Genomic DNA, 16,673 nt, shown 5'->3' on the forward strand with positions numbered 1-16,673 from the left:
ATTTGCTCTTGGAATATCAGCTCTTCAGCGAGCCGGAGTCAGAATATCGGCCTTCCAGTCCCCCAGGAGTGTTCCGGGCACCTGTCCCTGCCTCTCCCTGGTTGTGGAACTTTGTACAGTTTGTCTAAACACCTGCTCTCTGTGGTCTCCTACAGACAGACCATGCGTGCACTAGTAATCGCGTGTGGCCGTCGTTCTAAAGACGTGTCTTTTCAGGATGGGCTCATTTGACCTTGCCATCTGGGGACCACTGATAAAATGCACCGGCTACATCTAAACAGCAGCACGGGACTTTATTCTTATAAATTTTAGTCATATAATTTTGCAAGAGGTAGAAATTGATAGGCAACACTTGTTAAAAGTGATTAGTTAAAACGCACATGCATTTTAGACTGTGCCTATTCTGATCAGTGAACACGACGGCCCAAATCCGTGTTTCTGTGGCTTTTTTTCCCCGTTGCCTCTTTCCTGCCACACGCTGTTCACAGACTGTGGTGATCTGGTCACTGGCAAGCTTCGTGTTGGGATTACTGGACAATTCTGCAGGTGTTAATATCAGCACTTGGGAGGGAGTGAAAGACCCTCTTTGTTCCCCGTCCCCGGGCAACAGAATCTGCAACAAATCCACAGCTAATTCATTTCATGGAAATGACTTTCCCGTAAGGAAGAATTATTCTAATCGTTCAAAAGCAAAACTGTGATACATTTGAGCAACTGTTTTTGTAAAGGACTAATTTAAGGTCATAAAAAATAAAGATGCCATTTATATACTGTCTCTGATCTGATATCCTATTTTGACTTGAACCAAATTTTAACACATAATTTTAAAAGAGTTCCATGGTGTTTAACATGTTCTTCTCAACACGCAAACCCGAGTTGGGGAGAGGCGAGTGGAATCGCCCTGGATCCTTGTTAATCCCTTCCTGGGGGCGGCGCAGGGGAGCCGGCTCGGGAGGTCTGAGTCTGCCCCACGCGGAGCAGCGGACCGGCCACGGCTGTGCAGGCTCGCCTTGCTACCAAGGCCACTTCCTCTGACCGCGTTTCCACGGTTACCTCGTTGCTTAGCTACCCCTCCTCTCTGCCGTCTTACGAGGATGTGGGGGTATCACCGGGCAGTTTCCCCTCTGTTGCAATGCCAGCCTGTGGCCGTGACAGGTGTATCTGGGACGGATCCTTACCTTCATGGCGTGCCAGAGCTCGTGAGCGTCGTAGCAGGGCGGCGGGTACATGAGACCGACCATCACCTCCTTGAAGTGATGAGAAAGCCGCTCCTTCAGGTCCTCAATCAGGTCCTACAGAGACACAAATAAAATAGGTTTATTATACCAATAGTTTTATTACATCAGTTACTAAATGAGAGATGGGACAACTGGAGGAAGTCTTCTGGTAAGATTTCCTTTTCCATGGCTTTTTCTAGAAAACAAGTCAGTGTGGAAGTGAGAATGTGGAATTTCTGATTACGTTCATTGCCACAGAAAATCAATGGCAATGTCCGGTCTTACGGCCAAGACCGATCAGATCCAAGCCTGTGGTCTTCCCAGGGTTCCATGATTTCTGCAATTATGCTTTTGTTTATTTACTTTATTTTTTATTAGCAATCAACGTGTTATTCTGGAAAGATGCTTAAAAGTTGCACGATTGTCTAAATAATTTACCAGGAGAATAAACATAACATTAGATGTTTTTGTCATCTATTAATATTAGAGATTTCCTATGGCTTATATATTTTTTAAGTTAAAAAAGTTTCTGCTTTATTGAGGTCTAATAATATATGTATGATGAAAGACATGTATTTATTAACATATTTATTTTATTAACATATTTTTTTAGGGAATCACTAAAAGTGGACTGGCTGGGTCAAATGGTAAGTAAATGTTTAGCTTTTTAAGAAACTGCAAAGAGTTTTCAAAAGTTGCATCATTTTATATTCTCAGCAGTATGTTAGAGACCTATTACAGATCCTCACCACCACTTAGCATTAAATTTTTAATTTTAGCCTTCTAGTGGGCTTGTAGCTGTATATAAATATTGCTTTAATCTTATTTATATAATAATTTTAAAGAAATCCTGGAATTATCCATAAAAGTCATTGTGTCAAAAACAATAGGCAAGAAGTTATCTTTTTCATATAGAAATTAATGTTTTATATATAACACAATTACTGTTTTGTTATTACTTTACTTTTAATTGGTAAAAATCCCGACATCTAACAAGAGCAAAAATATAATACTCTTTAATATTGTGTTGACATTTTACTCCAAAATCAAAAACTCTTTTCATGAAGTTTCCCCGGACATGGAAAAATGACTGGTCGTATTCTCATTAATTATCTCAAGCCATGAATGACACTGAACTGAAAAGTGTTCTCTGACATATTCCAATTTGAATGCTCTCTCTTTACCACAAAAAGGTCCATTATAAAGTGATTGGATGTCTGCTTCTGCCCAATGAAGATGTAACTGTTCCAGAACCTTTCTGATAATATCAAGAAGTTTAACATATGCTATTGGAGTCGGAAAAAAGGGAAGTCATGAGGGATTAAGAAAATTGAAAGCATAATAGTTAAACATCTACCAAATGTAAAACCATAAACATTTAAGACCCAAAAATCTAAGACAATTGCGGGCACAATAAACACAATTAAAACTATACTCAGGCCGGGCGTGGTGGCTCACGCCTGTAATCCTAGCACTCTGGGAGGCCAAGGCGGGTGGATCGTTTGAGCCCAGGAGTTCTAGATCAGCCTGAGCAAGAGCAAGATCCTGTCTCTACCAAAAATAGAAAGAAATTAATTGGCCAACTAAAAACATATAGAAAAAACTAGCCAGGCATGGTGGTGCATGCCTGTAGTCCCAGCTACTCGGGAGGCTCAGGCAGAAGGTTCGCTTGAGCCCAGGAGTGTGAGGTTGCTGTGAGCTAGGCTGACGCCACGGCACTTAGCCCGGGCAACAGAGTGAGACTCTGTCTCAAAAAACAAACAAATAAACAAACAAAAAACAAAAAAAACTATACTCAGGCACTTCCTAATCAAGTTGTTGAAGAAAAAGTAATGTAATAAAAATCTTAAAAGTAGCCAGAGAAAAAAGACACCTTATGTCTTTCAAAAGATATAAGAATAAAGAAAAGATAGTCATACTATAGACTTCTCGCCAGATATTATATAAGCCAGAGATGATGGAAAGTATTTACAGGTGAAAAATGAAAGGAAAAAGTGAAAATTTATACTACTATAAATAGCAAAATATTTTTCAAAAATAAAGGTGAAATAAAGTTATTTTCTGATAATAGAAAAATTTCAAAATGTGTCACTAGTAGACAGTGTTAAAGGGAATTCTTTGGGTCAATGGAATGAGATACCACAATAAAACCTGGATCTACACAACTGAAAAATCTCTCTCTCTCTCTCTCTCTAAATATATATATGTATATATAAACTGTTAAATATGTAGGTAAACAAAGGAGACTATAATTTTTTTTTCAATCTTATTAAAAGAGATCACAAACTGTTTAAAGCAAAAGTAATGGCTCGTAACCAAAATGTCTGGGAAAAAAAAAAAAAGTAATGGCAACAATGTCTTATGGATATATAATGCGTAGAAGAAAGATATATGACAGAAATAGCTTAGAAGACCATGGGAAGATGAAATTATATTGTTATAAGGCTTTTAACTTATATAAAATTGTTATATTATATAAAGACAGACTTTCATAAATTAAGGGTGCATATTACAAACCACAGTGCAAAATTTACAAAGAAAAACACAGAAGTATAGCTAATAAGCCAATAGTGGATCTAAAATGAGATCCAAACAAAGGTTGAATTAGTCTAAAAGAGGACACAAGAAAAGTAGAGAAGAGGAAATATGAAATTTAAACAAAATAAATAATAGGTGATAGTGGTACTGACTGCTCAACTGTTTGACAGGTGATTTAACCCAGCCATGGGCTAGGTACGGCACCTCATGCCTGTAAGAAAATGCATGCTTTGGGAGCATGCCTATTGCTTTGGGAGGCTGAGGTAGGAGGATTGATTGAGCCCAGGAGTTTGAGACCAGCCTGGGCAGCACAGTGAGACCCCATTTCTACGCCCATCCCTCCCCCCAAAATAAGCGTAGTGGCTGGGCCTGTGGTATCCCAGCTATAGAGAGACTGAGGTAAAGGGGTAGCTTGATCCCAGGAGTTTGAGGCTGCAGTGAGCTATGATTGTGCCACTGCACTCCAGCCTAGGCGACAGAGCGAGATGTTTTCTCAAAAAAAAAGGCATATTAATAATTTCATCAAATAAAACATTTAGAACATTCCAATTGAAAAATAGCAATTATCAGATTGGAAAAATCAAGAGCCAGTTATATGCTGCTTATAACATACACATTTTACATATAAAGGCATGGAAAAGTAAAAGTAAAGTGATGGAAAATGACACATCATGAAAATGCTTATTTTAAGAAAATTTGAGTGGCTATATTATATCAAGAAAAGTACACTTCTGAGAAAGGAATATTTCCATGGATGGACAGGGATATTTCACATGGACAAAGGGTCAATTCATTGCTACAAATACAATCCTAAATATATATTTACCTAATAACATAAATTTGAAATATGAAGAAAAAAACTGACAAAACTGAAAGGAGAAATAGCCAAATCCACAAGTAGAGATTTAAAAATCTCTTCTTTCAGTAGTCGATAGAAAAATTAGAAAATAAATATAAATGATTGTGAGACTTGGCCTTCACTATAAAACGGTTGTATTTATAGCACATTACTGAGCAACAGTGGAATGCAGATTCCTCTCAAGCACACAGCCAACATTCATCATAAAAAACCAGATACTGGGTAAAAATAAAGAATCTCAATAAATTTATCAGAGTTACATCATCCAGTGTATATTCTCTCACCATAACACCATTACTTTCAAAATTAATAATGAAAAGATACCTGGAGAGTCCCAGATAGTTGGAAATTAGACAACATACTTTTATATTATCCAAAGATCAAAGAATAAATCACAAGGAAGTTGGAAAGTACTTTAAATTCAGTGAAGCTGAAAACACAACATGTCAAACTTCGTGAAATGTAGCTAAGACAGTGCTTAAAGATAAATTTTTAGCTTTATATATTTATAGTAGCAGAAGAGAAACATAAAATAAATCACCTAAGCTTTCATTTAAAAAACTCTAGGGGAAAAAAAGTAAATTAAATCCAGAATTAGAAGGAAGGAAATAAAAATTATAAGAGAAGAAATAAATGACAAAAAAATTAATAAACACTAGACACTGTCAATAAAATCAAATTCAGATTCTCTGAAAAGTTCAATAATGTTGGCAAAATTCTAGACTGATCAAGAAGAAAACAGAGAAAATACAAAATACCAATATTGGAAGTGTAAGCATGGCATGTTATAGACATCAAAGGATAAAAAGAGAATATTATGAACATATTTATGCCACTTTATTTTAAAGTTTAGTCGAAATGTACAACTTACATGACAGATACAAATTACTAACATAGATTCAATCATGAATAGAAAGTCTGGATTGCCCTGAATTAATTAAAGAAATTAAATTTGTAATTAATGCCCCTTCCCCAAATCTCTAGACCCGGGTGGAATCACTGATATAATCTGACCAGCATTTAAGGAAGAAGTAAAATAAACCCTACACAAAATCTTGTAGAAAATAGTGGATGGAAGATTTCTTAATTCATTTGACATGGCTGTGTTGCCCTAATACAGAAATCATGAAGGACTTCACAAGCAAAGACAACCGCGGGCTGATTTCCCTTCTGAACACAGATATGAAAACATGTATTCAATTATTTAAAATCACATCTCGCAATTCATGAAAGGAATGACACATAATGATCAAGTTGGGTTTATCTCAGGAATGCAAGTTTGGTTTCTACTTAAAAATTAATAAATGTAATTCACCACTTTAGCAGTATAGGGAGAAGAGCTATGTGAGGATATCAACAAATGAAGCACTAGAGAATGTTTGACATGCAATCGTGATAAAAACCCTTGGCGAAGAATAGGAGGAGACTTCTCCAAGGTAATAGATGCCATTTGAGAAATTTCCACAGCTAAGATGATACCAGTGAAAACTAAATGCCAATTCCTTAAGATTGAGAACAAGGCAAAGACATTTGCTCTTATTACTTCTACTTCAAATTGTTCCAGAGATATAATAGATATTTAAAAAGAAAAGCTAAAACTCTCAGTCAGCTGGAAGAAAGCATAGGAAAAAATCTTTGCTACTTGGTGTAGACAAAAAATTCTTAGATGATAAATAAAGTACAAACCATAAATGCAAAAAATGATGACTTTGACTTTGTTGAAAGTCATCACCCATTGTTGATGATGACTGTTCACCACTTTGTTGAAAGTCATCACCAAAGTCACCTCAATTCTTTGAAAGGAATTTTAAGGAAGTAAAGAAAAAGCACAGGTTGTTACTTCACATATCTGATAAAAGTCTTGTGCTCAGAAGGTAAAAGGTAAAAGGTAAGGTAGAAGGTAAAAGTAGCTCTTAAAACTCAATAGTTATAAGACAAACAACCTGATAAAAATATGGACATGTGATCTGAAATGATACTTCACCAAATAAAACATACAGTTTAGAAATATGCCCAGGAAATGATGCTTAAGACATTAGTCATTGGATGTTAAAACCACAATGAGATACCACTACATATTTTCTAGAGTGGCTAAAATTGAAAAGACTGATAATATCAGGTGTTTGGTAAGTGGATCATTTGAAATTGTCATTTTATCATCGATGGGAATGTAAAATATTGCAACCAATTTAGAAAATTATTTTATAGCTCTTTATAAATGTAAATGTACTTTAAAATGGTCCATCAAATCCACTCCTAGCTATTAACCAACAAAAATAAAAATTTATGAACACACAGAATATGAATGCTTATAGCTCCAGCTTGGGAATGACCCAAATGCCTATCAAAAGGTAAACGAGTAAGCAAATATTCATATATCCATATGCTTGAAAAATACTCAGCAATAAAAGGAAATGAACTACGAACTACTAATATACATAGCAACACCTATGGCTCTTAAAAACACTAGGCTGGGAAAATAAATCCAAACACAAAAGAGCACATGTCACATGATTTCACCTATATAAAATTCCAGAAACAGTAAAGTTAATCTGCAAAGACAAGAGGAGAGCAGAGAGGCAGCCGCTGTCAGCAGGAGGGTGGCAGGGTGTGGCCTACAGAGGGGCAGGGATGAACTCTGGGGTGTCGGACATGTTCTAGATCTTGGTGCTGCATGTGATCAAACTGCACTAAAATGAATATCTCTTATTTTACAGAAATTGTACTCAAAATTGTGGATTTTTAATTTTAAAGCATTATTTTTGGCATCTATAAAGTGAATATTTTCTAAATCCTTATATACTTCTTTCGAATAGATCTTCTACTGTATTTATGTCCCATACTACTCAATCCCTGGTTTCAAGTTATTGATCAAGTAATTGACTAGTTTTTAGCATTTTTCCACACTAGTATAGTTTAGAAAACGTCCTGTTATTAATATCGGTGACATAAAGCAACAATTCTTTCATAAGGCTGGGGAAAGAGGCCCTCGAGAATTCCAGGTGACAGCAGGAGTCTGTGAGGTTGTTCAGGTGAGTGTGGTGTCCTCTTGGGAACTGGCATGCTTGTGCCTTTGCTCCAGCTGAACATCACGGAAATGAAAGAAACAGGACACGTGCACTTAAGCCATGCTGCCATAAACCTACTTTATTATTAGGGGTCAAAACAAGGCCCTTTGAGGACAGGCATTGAAATTTATCGAACTGTAAAAATTCATAAAAGAGACAGTATCAATAAAATGAGGGTCCGTGAAAAAGTGTAGCTATAAGCTTGGCCGTGAAAGGTGAAGTGAGCCTTGGTCGGGCCAAGGCTCGGTGATACCAACAACAGTGTTTAAGGACAGAGACAATTCCCGTCTGGGTAGAGCAAACAAAAGCTGCATACGAAACACACAGTTAGCCTTAAATCACTGTTGAATTTATCTGAAAGCTAACTGTTTTGCAAAAGACTGTGGATGTCTTCATTCCAGTCCTCCCTGCGCAGAGAGGAGAGGCCCTCTGGGTGGGGCCGGAGCGGGCTGAACAGAGGGGCGTGGTGACAGTGACAACCACTGATACTTCCTGAGTGTCCACCATCTACCAGACAGTGCCCTGAGCATTAGAATGACTGTGGTAATTCACCATACCGCCCCCAGGGACTGCGGTTGCCCCACGATGCCGATAACAGTGTGCACCTCGGTGCCCAAACCTGCTCCATGTCCCGCAAGGGAGTGACAGAGCCTGGGTGTGAGCTCGAGCGCTCGGCCTCCAGGCAATTTTCCTGCCACGTGTGTGGTCCCCAGGGAGCCACTAGTGATGCACCAGGCAGGTGACGGGCAGAGCACGCAGGTGGTGACTGCGGCAATTTGAGACACTGAAATCTCGCCGCAGTGCACTGAAGATCTGAATGCAGACAGACCAGTTCAACACACCAGTTCAACACACCTGTATCTCGAGAGGATAACGTGGCCCTTGGCAACTGATGGAAAGGCAGGAACATTAAAATTCCATCTCTTCCACGAGCCTTCCTCTATCCCTAAGTACAGCTGAATATTCATTTGCCACCACTGTTTTTGCATTTATTATACTATATTTTAGTATAGTATAAAATATACTATACTGTTTTTTGCAGTATTTTTTTGCAAAATACTGTTTTGCATTTATTATACTATATTTTAACAACCACACTGCACGATAAACATATCACATCCCAAAAGCCTGTCATGACATGGACTTTCTCACAGATTCTTCTACATTCCGCATCTAGCTCTAGCACAGGGCTGAGTATACAACACACGCAGAGAACGGGAGCATAAACAACACACATGTGACTATAAAAACAAATGGAAGAGCAAATGAATGAATGAGGAAAGAGGAAAACCCTGACTTACTGATTTGGTGAATAAAGAAAGGTGAGAATAAAGAAATAAAGAATAAATAAATAAATGAAATAAATAAAAAATAAAGAAAGGCGGCGTCCAAGCTACAGCTAGGTCAGGCATTGCAGCGGCCTTTTGTTCGGTCTCCAGCCACGTGTCTTTGGTCACTGCTCCCGCCCCGTCCACTGACCACGGCATCCCGGGCCCTTCACCCACCCGTCATCAGATGGTTTGGCGCCAACCCTGAACGCCACCTGCGCGGTCCACGGCGGGCTGAGGTCAGTTGCGCCACTAGATGGTGCTGGGACCTTTGTTTTGTGATGAGTGTGTGTGTGTGTGTGTGTGTGTGTGTGTGTGTGTACGGTAAACTGATTTTGTAAAAAAAAAAAAAAAATTTGATAAACTAATATAATTTTGGGAAAAGAAACAACATCGGCCACCGTCTAGCATCGCCGGCACGCACAGGTGCCCTCCCGTTTCCCAAGACCCGCCCTGACGTGGCCCGCTGTGAGGCTGACGGGCGCCGCTGAGGAAACTGCAGGTGACTCACGTCGCAGCCAGCCCGACAGCGCCACGGATACATGGGCGCTTATGGATACATGGGCGCCGAGTTACGGATACATGGGCGCTTTCCTATTCCTTACTCTGCTCACCTCTGTCTTGCCACGGACAACGGGCGAGAAGTCGAACTGCGACTCACATTTCGCTTGTCTGAATCTGCTCGGGGGGACAGCCGCATGTGCTTTTACCCCATGGGCCTTTTCTGTTATTATAACAAATGGTATCAACTGGTTCCACGGCCAGTGATGCAAACTGAATAGAGTGAAACGTAGGCTCCGTCTGGATTTCACCCACCCCAGCAGCCACCGTGCACACACTTGCGCAACTTTACGTCATAAAAAGCCTGCGTGCGGGCTCTTAGTCACATCGCAGTGGTGAGCGAACACTCTGTCAAACAGTTCCATTTTGCAGATATTTCACGTTAATGGTTCCATTTGCCGTGAAAACGTGTGGGTTCTTACCTTTCGGCTGATAGTGATGACACTTTGACCTTCTAGAGAAACTGAGTATATCAAAGCTACAATCCGCCCCTCCGCACACCGGGATGAAATACCACAGCCATTCTTGAGACTCGAGGCGAGATCTCAGCAGAAAGAGAACCCCCTGGGTGTGAAGCCCGGGGAAAGTGGAAACCAGAGGACCAGCAAACGGGCTGCCCTTGGAGACGGCCGTGCAGGGCACAGGCCGGCCCTGAGGACTGCATGGTTTCCCCAGGGACAAGTGCTTTGCTGGAGTATAAGTTCTTTAATAGATTTTAAATTCCTTGAGTGTTAAGTGTCTCATTTTCTCATTGCTTTCATCTGCTACAGTGTAACTTTGCAGAGCTTGATAAAGTACTGTTTTAGCCTAAATTTAACCTGATAGAATATAAAAAGCAAAGACTTATGTAAACCTTCAGGTTAAAACAAAAGTTACTGAGAAATGACAGCCCTCCTAGCACTATGGATGTTACAGCACTGTTGGATGATCAGTGATGGAAACTTTTATGGTTTTTATGTTCTCTGTCAAAAGAAAACTAGCACTGGTGTCACGGCCCCAGAAGCTAAGGGAATAGCTTTATGTGTAGAAAATGCTATACCTGGTCGTTGTCTTTGGCCTAATCCAATTAACAGCCCTCCTGGTCTTGGCACTCGTATTGTTAATTCTTTCTGAAACCAACAGCTATCTTTTGTTTCACGTATTATAGTCGTTCAAAGACTGGGGTTGAGAGAGGGAGTCAGCGTATGTGCACTGGCTCTATGGAGAAAGTTTTATGGTAGTGTTTTACCGACAGTGCTCAGCTGAGAAGTAATTGGTATTTCAGGCCCCTGTGGCCTAAAGAGTTTTTGTTCTGAATCTGTGGTTTAAATGCACAACAAAAGCGAGGACTCCTTAATGGGTGCTTGCTTTGAAATTAGAATGTGATTACTTTCAAACACTATGGATAGTTTTATTGCCTTAAAGTATTTTTAAACTGCCATTCTTTTTTAATGGTCTCTATAACTGCATGCTGGTGAGAAGAAAAGCTACTAGAGAATTCTCTTTTGCTGGGAGTTAGGTGAGGGCCTGCAGAGAATTGCAGGAAAAGATGTTATTTTCTTGACCTGGTGATCATTAGTTTTTCCCGAGCCTTCCCTACAGCTCGACACGGGCATTCCCAGCACAGCACTCTCGGCTTAATTGGGCCACCCGGCAGTGTGAGGTCACCAGGCGTTCCGTGTGGGGGTGCTGAGCGATTTTCGGGAAAGGGCTGGTGGGCACCGTGCACACACCCCTCACACACACATGCGTCCTGTGGTCTGGGTTTTATTCCTTGAAGCATGTTAGAGGAACGAGCTGTTCCTGACGTGCAGTGAGGTCTGAAATCTTTGTGGTCCGTGAGACTGAGAAAACAATAGCACCTGTTTTCCGAGTGCTGCAGCTGTGGGGAGGGTTTGCTAGAGACGGGGCGGGCGCAGAGCCGTACCTGGCCGCACATGTCCCGGTAGGCCGCCACGATCACCTGCCGCTGGGCGCCGCAGCGCCGGGGCAGCACGCTCACCAGCACGTCCTTGTCGCAGTCTGGGAGAGAAGACATTCGGCGGTTAGCACAGTTGCCGCCCTGCGGTTAAGGGAGAACCCACCCACCGTCTGGGGATCAAAACCAGCGCGAGGCATTATCCCCGACGGCGCCTTCGAGCGGAGAGCGGTTTCCCCGAGGTTGGGAATGACCCGACAGCCCCGATGAAGCCCAGGCTCCTCCCGCCTCTGATTTGGGCGCTGTTGCTGGCAGCGCCTCCCTCCTCTGCCCAGATCCAGTGAGAAGCACAGGGCGCAAAGGAAGCACAGTCCTTCCTCAACCACCCTTACCCCACCCCAAAAAGGCTTCCTCGGCCTTCGGGCTGATTAATGTGTAATTAATCAATTAGTGTGTGTGTGTGTGTGTGTGTGTGTGTGTCTTGTGCGGGGAGGGCCCTGCAGCTCTAAGGTTTAAGCGGGCACAGGGCCTTTCTCGCCGCGCAGCCGGGCGGCCGGGCTGGCCGTGGGCACGCGGCAAGGTGAGGGCACCTGCCCTCGTTCAGAGCCGCCAGGGGCAGGAGCAGTGATGGAGAAGGAAATCGGGAAAGCACCAGGTGTCCGTGCAGCTCTGAGGGACGGTGGGACCCCGCCACACTCTGCAAGGGACGGGGTCTCCCCTGCCCACAGCACAGACTGCCTCTGGAACTCGAGTCTGCCGCTTCCTCTGGAGCCGGCACGCTGAGCCCACAGACCAGCGTGGCGCCGGCTCGTTCAGGTGAGTGTAGCTCTAAGCACAGTCGCGGTGGAGCCACCGAGATGTCAGCCTTTCCCTCTTATGACCGAGGGTTAGACGGGTTTCTTTCTGACTAGCGGCCTGCGACCTCCCTCTTTTATATAGCATTTGTTTTAGAAAACTTGCAATTGTAACAGAGGGAATGGCCTGAAAAAGGGTAAAATGTCTCCCAAGTTGTCTCTTTAAACCGCACCCTCCGCTCTTTTTGAGAATTAAATCCTGCCTCCCTGCCCACGGCCAGTAATCAGAAGGGCAGGCCAGTGTCCTCTGTGTTTTTTCTGCTGCAGGAGACGGCTCAGGATCGCCGGGGCGGAGACTGTCCTCACCGAGAGGCTACAGTCACACAGCACAGCCCGGAGCTGAGAACTCCTTTTAAAAGCTCTGCGTGGCCGGCGGTGGCTCACGCCTGTAATCCTAGCACTCTGGGAGGATGAGGTGGGCGGATTGCTCGAGGTCAGGAGTTCGAAACCAGCCTGAGCAAGAGCAAGACCCCGTCTCTACTATAAATAGAAAGAAATTAATTGGCCAACTAACATATATAGAAAAAAATTAGCTGGGCATGGTGGTGCATGCCTGTAGTCCCAGCTACTCGGGAGGCTGAGGCAGGAGGATGGCTTGAGCCCAGGAGTTTGAGGTTGCTGTGAGCTAGGCTGATGCCATGGCACTCACTCTAGCCTGGGCAACAAAGTGAGACTCTGCCTCAAAAAAAAGAAAAAAAGAAAAATAATAAATAAATAAAAGCTCTGCATTTCCGAGTATAGACAGGACAGTGGTGCTTGCCAATGAGAGTCTCCCATCCTTCTCACTTACCGGAAAATCAATAAACTTCTCTTTCCTTCTCCTCATTCTTGGCCCAGGGGACCAGTACCGAACCTTTGGTAACACAACGGTAAATTCTTTCTTTGCCCCTTGGCTAGGTAATCTTCCCCCAGCCTTGTGCCTGGTTTTATAACCCAGAAATGTCTTTCTCAAGGGTCTGTGAGCAAGGGTCTCTTTGAAATGTAATCATCGAGGAAGACGGAGCCCCTGTCTCCCAGTGTCTGCGTGACGGTAGGAGCCTGACTTTGCTAAGTGCCAATGGGCGATCACAGGTGGCCTAATCACTAATGCCGGGTCCAGCATCCTCCAGTACTCTTCCGCCAGCTCACCCCAGTGCTTAACAACTCTCCTGCCTTCAGCCTGTGTCACCTCCTGCAATAATCTTGACCCCTATTGCAATAGTCTTGAATAGAGTCTTCCTAGCCTGTTTAATTCTTCCCGGTATAATTTTTCTTTGACAGGAGGAGATGCTTAACAGAGATTTAAAAAGTGCATTGAAAGACTAGTGTTAAGCAAATCATCTATTTGGAAACTGAAGCCATCCTGGATGGGTTCAGCATGAGAGGCAGGCTATGAGTCAGGTGCAGTGAATGAGGGCAAGTGATTAGGGTCTTCACAGGTGACCGTGGCAATGAGAAGCGGGAGGAAGATCAGGTCTGAGAGCTGTAGTAGGGAGGAAGGAGGCATAGACTCAGCTGCAAAGATTGAAACCATGGCTTCTAAGGGAAACAGCAGCCTCCACTGAAAAGGCATAGAGAAACTCAGTATCTGAGTCTAGCCTGGTTAGGTCCCTGGACTCAGGGGAAAATAAGTAGTTGTAGAGGAGTGTGTTAACTGCATGATGAATATTCCAAAATGAACATATCTATTAATAATAAATAGAAGGTTTTTCAATAACTTTCATTGCCTTGTTCTTACTATCATCACACTTATATAATTATTATCATCTTTTATTTTGTTGTTGTTGTTCTGTTGAGAATATCCGCAACCTACCCTACTAAATTGCTCTTTATTTTTAATTTTTCACAGCAATTCTTGTTCATTTTTCCTTCCAGAGATATTTTAGAATAATTTTATATGGATCTCAACATTTTATTACAAATTTTTAATTAAAATAGCTGTAAACTTAGGAATCAACTTTTCCTGCTTCTAAAAGTTTATTCTGAAGAAATAATCATAGATATGAATAAAAATTTATATGCAGGTGTTTGTTACATCATTTTTAATATCCCAAATTAGAAACCACTTTAATACTTTCAATAGGAGAAACCAATTTTGTAAGAGTTGTCTTTCTATAACTAACACGATGCATCTGCCAAATTATGTAAGGGTTTTTCTTTTCTAAAAGACAAAGATTTATAAGAGTCTTTTGCTAAGGAAAAGAAGCTTTATTTTTCTAAAACTCCTCATATTTGCATTTCCATTGATATTTTTAGTTATATTATTTTAATTTTATTTCTTAACACATAATTGCTTAATTGAAAAACATTAAATTTTATGTTTACCTTATATCTAGAAAACTAAACTCTGTTGTGATATTTAATAACTTTTTCTTTATCTTGGATTTCTAGATATAGAATATCTTCTTCAAATATGAACAACTTTGATTTTTTTGTTTAAAATCATTGTATGTTTTTCTTTCTTGTCCTAATGCTTTAGGACAGGGATTTTTAGATAATCCTTATTTTCTAATTTTAACAGAAAATCCTAGCATGATGAACCACTGCAATCTTACAGGCTTTTATGTTGTACAGTCAACTCTTGCTATTTGTGGTATTCACATCCTACAAAATTGCCATGGACATTGAATGAGTAAGTGCTGAACTATAATGCTCCTGGCGAAAGTACAGGGTGAGCTTCCTACAACCCTCCGGTTGTAATATGTTTTTGTTAACTGAAGCGTCATTTGCGTTATCGGTTTGTTTGTCAATATCCTTGTAAAACAAACCAGTTTCACCAGCACTGAAAAATCTTCTCCTGCACTTGTCCTTTTCCTGTTTAACACTTAGGAGACTTTTTTAAATTTATTTTTTTTATATATCAGCATATTATGGGGGTACAAATTTTAAGGTTTCAAATAATGCCCTTGCTCCCCCTACCCCAACAAGTCTGAGCCTCAAGCGTGACCATCTCCCAGATGGTGCACATCTCACTCATTATGTATGTATATACCTGCCCCCCCAACCACCCATTACCCAATTAATGTATTTCCTATGTGTCCACTTAGGTGCAGCTCAGTTAATACCAGTTTGCTGGTGAGTATTTGTGGTGCTTATTTTTCCATTCTTGGGATACTTCACTTAGTAGAATGGGTTCCAGCTCTATCCAGGAAAATACAAGAGGTGCTGATCACCGTTGTTTCTTATAGCTGAGTAGTGCTCCATGGTATACATATACCACATTTCATTAATCCACTCATGAATTGATGGGCACTTGGGTTGTTTCCACAATTTTGCAATTATGAATTGTGCTGCTATAAACATTTGAGTGCAGGTGTCTTTTTCATAGAGTGACTTTTGTTCTTTTGGGTAGATGCCCAGTAGTGGAATTGCTGGATCAAATGGCAGATCCACTTGTATCGCTTTAAGGTATCTCCATATTGCTTTCCACAGAGGTTGCACTGGTTTGTAGTCCCACCAGCAGTGCAGGAGTGTTCCTTTTTGTAAGTTCCACAGCCTCTGGAACTGCAGAATTTGTCTCCCCTGTGGGCCACCAATACTTTCAAAAGAAAACTGACCACGATTTTTATTTTTATTATCAGCTGATATTTTTATTATCAGCTATCATCTCATGAACCCATAATTTGAGCTACTTTTCCATCTTTTCCACAGCTTCATAAGATAGAATAGATTGTTACTTTAGCATTTTCTGAGCAGCCCCCTGCACAGATCAATCAATCCATTTTCTCTTCTTTTTTTCTTGGCTGTGTCATTGAACTCATGGATCCTGCTTGAGTTTAGCTTACAGAACACATACATTTTCTCCTGGGTACTTTTTTTTTTTTTGGTGCATAGGAACACTAGCCAGCGCTTTATGCTCAAGGCCATTTTAAGCAGCAAAATCACTAACAAAAAACATAAAAATGCAAAATTGTGGCACTAAATAGGCCACCAAAAGGCACTTGTTTATAGCAAAAACAGGAAGGCGGAGTGTCAAACCTCGTTTGATCTCAACTGGGAATACGCATTCTAACGACTAGCTTTGCTCACCTCTCTCCACATCTGCAAACGACCCTGACAGCACTGTGAGCATTAATCTGGGGGTGACAGATCATTTTAGTGAGTAGACAAATCTGTAAACGCGGGATCCATGAATGAGGGTGGACAGTGTGGTCAGATGGGTAAAACTGGCCTAGTAAATGATAAAAAATCATTTTAGTGAGTAGACAAATCTGTAAACGCGGGATCCATGAATGAGGGTGGACGGTATGGTCAGATGGGTAAAACTGGCCTAGTAGGAGAGAAAATGATAATTACTAAAATTTCAAATTATGCCTAAATAGCACTGAATGGTCTACAGGAAACAAACTTTTAAAGTGTCTGTAAAGACACA

The 16,673-nt window shown here is 41.2% G+C and overlaps 1 protein-coding gene across 1 annotated transcript in view; it reads right to left on the minus strand.

Annotated features, from left to right (window-relative positions):
- The window catches only part of ANXA10 (annexin A10), a 40,704-nt gene that overhangs the window by 13,314 nt on the left and 10,717 nt on the right, over positions 1 to 16,673 (minus strand). The window contains exons 5-6 of the mRNA XM_076010761.1: positions 11,478 to 11,572; positions 1,179 to 1,292 (exon numbers count right to left, since the gene is read on the minus strand). Coding sequence (XP_075866876.1) covers positions 1,179 to 1,292; positions 11,478 to 11,572 — 209 coding nt within the window. The remainder of the gene's footprint in view (positions 1 to 1,178; positions 1,293 to 11,477; positions 11,573 to 16,673) is intronic.

The sequence above is a fragment of the Microcebus murinus genome, chromosome 15 (assembly GCF_040939455.1).
Source record: "Microcebus murinus isolate Inina chromosome 15, M.murinus_Inina_mat1.0, whole genome shotgun sequence".
Taxonomy (NCBI): Eukaryota; Metazoa; Chordata; class Mammalia; order Primates; family Cheirogaleidae; genus Microcebus; species Microcebus murinus.